The 6000-nt window shown below is 35.6% G+C and overlaps 1 protein-coding gene across 1 annotated transcript in view; it reads left to right on the forward strand.

Annotated features, from left to right (window-relative positions):
• Cerk (Ceramide kinase) overlaps window positions 1–6000 on the forward strand; it is a 338420-nt gene extending 332420 nt beyond the window's left edge. The window contains exon 8 of the mRNA XM_067141010.2: window positions 3992–6000. Within this exon, the coding sequence (XP_066997111.2) occupies window positions 3992–4076 (85 nt within the window). The 3' untranslated portion in view covers window positions 4077–6000. The remainder of the gene's footprint in view (window positions 1–3991) is intronic.

The raw sequence follows: 6000 nt of genomic DNA on the forward strand, positions 1-6000 counted from the left end.
GATGCTGGAAGTGTCATCCTTCCTGGGTTTTACAGGCCTTGTATCTGGTAACCACATTCTGGCTGATGCAAGTGAGTTCTGCCACTGTAATGTTTCTGATTTCATTCGTAATATTTTCTTTTAGTTCCTTCTGTGTGTGAGGATTTGTTCGATACACTTTTTCTTTCACATTACTCCACAAGTAAAAAATCACACACTGTTAGATCTGGAGAACGAGGGGGAAATAGACCAGCACTGATCACTTTGTCTGCAAACACTTCTGATATTGTAAGAAGGGAATCTTCTGTTGTATGAGCAGGGGCTAAATCTTGTTTAAACCACCCACACAATTTTTCTTCTTCCGTTAACTGATGGAAGAACAGCATCAAAATGTCATCTTGGTATCTCTCTCCATTTACTGTTGTCTTGAAAAAATAGGCCCAATTATTTGTCTTGCACTAACAGCACACCAAACACCAATCTTCCCATTATAATGAGGGACTTCATAAACACAATTAGAATTTTCTGCACACAAATAGCGAGAGTTATGACTGTTCACACGACCATTAAGGTGAAACCAGAATTTTTACATATGAAAATACGGTGTTGCAATGATAACTGTCTCACCATGTTAACAGTTAAGATTCAGACTGGCGACTGATGCTTGCCAGGTCGAACACGTGCAGGCTGCTTGCAAGGTCAAGAACTACGTGCATGCCTCCCATACTGCTGCTTACGTATCAGAGAGTAAAAGTGTCGCTTCAATGGTCTTAGTTTATATGAGAGACCCTGTATATGATAGCTCCCACAATTTCACAGATCTTAAAATTTCAAACATCAAAATAAAAACAAATTATTGCACATAAAGGGGAATATAGGACTACACATCACATAAAATGCCAACCAAACCAACCTCAATGATCGTACACATGAGAAAAAATTCCCCCCACACCCTTCATATTACTAAATTTAACATTTTGCTAAAACAACACCCTATTTTTCATTAGCTTTTAATTAATCCCATTGGAGTTTACTCTGATGCAAAGTACATCCATAATGTGGGTTTTGTCTGTATTCAAATCTGTGGATTTAGGCAGCAACTCGCCACTCAAAACTGTTTGTAGGTTATTATTTTCTTACAAAAAGGAAGTCATATAAAGTACTCTTTAATTCACTCCTGCTTATTAATTTCTTCCAAAAATCATTATCATTTGCTATTTGCTTTACGTCGCACCGATACAGATGTCTTATGGCGACGATGGGATGGGAAAGGCCTAGGAATGGGAAGGAAGCGGCCGTGGCCTTAATTAAGGTACAGCCCCAGCATTTGCCTTGTGTGAAAATGGGAAACCACGGAAAACCATCTTCAGGGCTGCCAACAGTGGGGTTCGAACCCACTATCTCCCGATTACTGGATACTGTTCAAAAACAATAAAGGCGATCTTTAATCCACCTATTCAATACATTAATTTTAACTTATAGCGGTTATATAAACATACTATCAGTTAATTGAGACATGTTTCGCCCTCAATTCAGGGCATCTTCAGCTTAAAAACAATCTTCAAGAGTACACTTTATATTAATATCGAAGCTAAAAGTTTAGCCAGTTACTAAAATTCAGTATATAAAAATGTGAGAAATGATACATTATACAAACATGTTGATGGAAACACTGTCAATGATTAAACCATAAAAATATTTTGCCAGAGACTAAAACTTATTTTGTTACAAAATCTCTAATTAAAACAGTTCATTAAATTTATTTTTTTTAGTGGAAAAACAGTGTGACAATGATATAATGCCAACGACATGAGGGTGTTATAACTGTGCTATGGCAGCTGCCTCAGCTGAATTTATGTTGCATGCAACCGCCCTGCTTTAAGCGTGTATACAATCTTATCCTTCCTGGGTTTTAAAGGCTTTGTATCTGGTAACCACATTCTGGTTGATGCAAGTGAGTTCTGCCACTGTAATGTTTCTGATTTCATTCGTAATAGTAATTCGTAATAACACGAGACTCAGAGCTGACAGAAGGGAGGCTACCAACGCAACAGTAGATAGCAAATAACAGCTTTCAACAAACATACAACATTTTCCAATATCTACTGACACTTCCTGACATGGTCTCAGTCAATTTTATTGCCTACTGGTGCTAAAGGCCCCTTCTGCAATAATTCAACTGATGCTTCAGTTTCACATTATGCTCATGATTTCATCAGCGGCCTTGAAGTTGTTGTTTTTATGACATTCATTTTAGTTCTTGTTTTTCGTGCCCTCATGTCATTGGCATTATATCATTGTCACACTGTTTTTCCACAAAAAAAAAAAAAATTAATAAACCGTTTTAATAAGAAATTTTCTAACAGAATAAGTTTTAGTTTCTGACAAAATATTTTTATGGTTTAATCATTGACAGTGTTTCCATCAACATGTATGTATAATGTATCATTTCTCACATTTTTATATACTGAATTTTAGTAACTGGCTAAACTTTTAGCTTCGATATTAATATAAAGTGTACTCTTGAAGATTGTTTTTAAGCTGAAGATGCCCTGAATTGAGGGCGAAACATGTCCCAATTAACTGATAGTATGTTTATGTAACCACTATAAGTGGAAATTAATGTATTGAATAGGTGGACTAAAGATTGCCTTACCGAGCTCGATAGCTGCAGTCGCTTACATGTGGCCAGTATCCAGTATTCGGGAGATAGTAGGTTCGAACCCCACTGTCGGCAGCCCTGAAAATGGTTTTCCGTGGTTTCCCATTTTCACACCAGGCAAATGCTGGGGCTGTACCTTAATTAAGGCCACGGCCGCTTCCTTCCAACTCCTAGCCCTTTCCTGTCCCATCGTCGCCATAAGGCCTATCTGTGTAGCTGCGATGTAAAAGCAACTAGCAAAAAAAAAAAAAAAAAAAAAAAAAAAAAATAAATAAATAAATAAAAATTGCCTTTATTGTTTTTTAACTATAAATTTTCAATACGGACCAAGAATGAGATTTATAACATGTAATACTGGATACTGGCCGCACTTAAGCGACTGCAGCTATTGAGCTAGGTCAAAAATCATTATCAAGCATTCATTCTATAATACACGTAAAGACAAATAGACTATAGACACGTAGCACTCCTCTCTCTTTGCTGAACAGAGTTGTCCCCCACTTCACCCTCCCCTACCTCACTTACAGACATGTTTGTGTTAGCAAGCTACAGTCGAGGCTGGTGACCTGGAATCAGTCCAGCTGGTGTGCTGGAGGTAATAGACCTGAAGCCAGAGCTTGTTTTAATATAAGTGAAGGAAACATTTACTAATGTGTAAAAAATAAGACAATAGATTCAAATAGACATTCATACAATATGTCACACATGTTTATAATATTATCAATTCACAATCATTGACAAGTATACACAGTGTAAACAATATTGTACATATATATGCATGATTAAAAGTGACTTGATGGTATCTGAGGGAGAGCAGGTAGAATGGAACATGTAATTCTGTTACTAATAGTTTTTTTCTTTTACAGTTACATTATAGTGTTCTAAGAGTTATATTTTGTGTTTTGACAGACTAGAAAAACTTATATTAACCAAGTTAACACTGAAAAATAATGGCTTCCTTCTTAAAAAAAAAAAAAAAAAAACCTTCATGAGATAAATCCACTCTGCCTTTTATAGGGTTTACATATCACTAACTACATTTAATGTTTTTCAAGATGCCAAGATGCCACAATTTTGTCTTGCAGGAGTTCATTTACATGTCAGTAAATCTACCAACAAAAGACTAGCATATTTGAGCACTTTGAAATACCACCGGACTGAAACAGGATTGAACTCATTAACTTAAGCTCAGGAAGCCAGTGCTCTAGAATCTGAGAAACTCAGCCCAGCTTAATTCACTCTTAAAATGTCAATATTCAAGGCTGTCTTGAACTGTAGTTTTCTCCTGATATTAATCTACTTTTTGTTCAGTTCTGTAACATTAATGCATATTTATTTAACCTGTTACAGAGTTCATTGCCAGCTCCTCCAGGTATTCACTCGAGGCATTCAAGAAACACAAGAGACCACAACATGCAGATTATGCTCCTTTTAAGCATGCTGAAGTTTCACGAGTACATACTTGGTGACATACAAGTGCCCTGCTACTTATTGCAGACAATAATGAAAGAAATACAGTATTATGCTGTACATCAGTTAAAAATGTTCTCATATGTCCCTATTATAAAAAACTGCCTCAGGAGTTCTACTGCACATTTTTGAGATGTTATTGATAAATGGGCAAAGGTTACTAGCATTTTGTATTCAGTGTACAAAATTATGAGGTGTCTAAATACCTTGGATTGTTACATACAGTGTAAGTCTGTTACTGGCTGTGTTGTTGGACTAGAGTTTCTAGAGCTGTACCATTACTGCAAGTTGTTAAAAAATACATGTCCTATTTTAGTGTTGATGGTATGTGCAGTATCTACTGGTGCTGAAATGTTTTTTTCTGTTGTTGTTGAATGCATCCTTAAGAGGATGTTTTATTATTATTTATTTTTTGCACTGCAAGAAATTGTTTTAATGTTTTTTATTATTTAAGCATAACCATGTTATGGTGATCAAGCAGTATTTTGAAGTATTCGTATCTGGATATATGCTCTGCAGTTTTGCTTGGTTCTCACTGCTGTAGATGATGCATAAGCTTGCTACTTGGATGCACACATGAAGATCTTGACAGTTTTCCACAAGGCAAACAGCCATGCAAGTGTCATAGGATACATGTGTGCATCTCTCGCTATTCTGATTTGATATTTGCTGATAATTTTTGTAGTTTACTAAACCTAGTATTCATTAGATAACATTGAACATGAATATGTATTCCACATGGTGTTTAGGTAGTTAAATTAAATAAATCTGTTCATTCTGGCTGAAGATAATGAGTTAGAGCAATCCGATCATTTGTGTGTCCTATTTTATTTTAAAATAACAACCCAAGATTGCTGTTCTAACCATAGAAGTGCTAACATCAAATAAAACTAGGAATTAAATACTTAGTACTGTTTACCAACAACTGATGTTAGTTGGAAGACCAAAGGTCATCCTATTTTAATCATGTATGATGTAAAAGATAGTTTTGTCTTATTACTTCCTAGACTCATGCTGTGAGCAGAGCGGCTTGTAAAATTAAGTATTCAGTGTTCAATAGCAGCAAGCTTATGTAGCAAGAATTGTGTAAGATGAATTTCCAAAGAGAATCATGTGAACAAGTCTATTGCTTTTTGTTTTCAGAGGCCTACTTCACAACAGCTAGAATGTAGGCCTGCTCTGCTTGTAAAATTTTACCTTCTATGTGTGTTCTATTGTTTTATGTCTATAAGAGTTGATCATATTTATATTCTAGTCTTTCAAATCATCAGTGATGAAATGATTGGTGTAAAACCCTTATTTGCATAATGTATAAAAACAACGAATTTGGGGAAGTGACTTACTTGTAACATTGTTTACAAATACACAGCAGCTGTAAAGAAATTAGAATGTGTATTTAAGTGATTTATTTTACCAAGAGATAAGAAAAATTGCAGTTAATGATTATACATCAGAACCTTAGGAAGTCATTTGTTAAACCACAGCAGTAAAGGTTTCATACAACACTCATTCACCCATCAAGTTTGAAAAGGACACTTGTTTGGAGTTATTGGAGTCAGAGATGCTTGGAGTTGGTGTGTATGAATATTTTCATCTACTAGTGTTACACAGAGCATCAGACTGCAGGGTTTTAATTCTAAGGGTTCAAGGTTCAAATCTGACCCTGATTGTGGTTTTTCACTTTAAATTGAAACAAATGATGGAATGGTGCTTTACATCAGGAATCCTACCTCCAAACCCAAAACAGTGTAAAATTATACAGTGCTGCAGAAACCAAAATAGTACAGGCCAAGTAAAAGAGGCCGATGACTACAATGTCCCTAGTCACCATGATCAGCTACACAAGAAAGTATTTGTGCAACTTAATTCATTTTAAAATCTCCTCCCAT

Source organism: Anabrus simplex, chromosome 2 (assembly GCF_040414725.1).
Source record: "Anabrus simplex isolate iqAnaSimp1 chromosome 2, ASM4041472v1, whole genome shotgun sequence".
In the NCBI taxonomy this organism is placed as follows: Eukaryota; Metazoa; Arthropoda; class Insecta; order Orthoptera; family Tettigoniidae; genus Anabrus; species Anabrus simplex.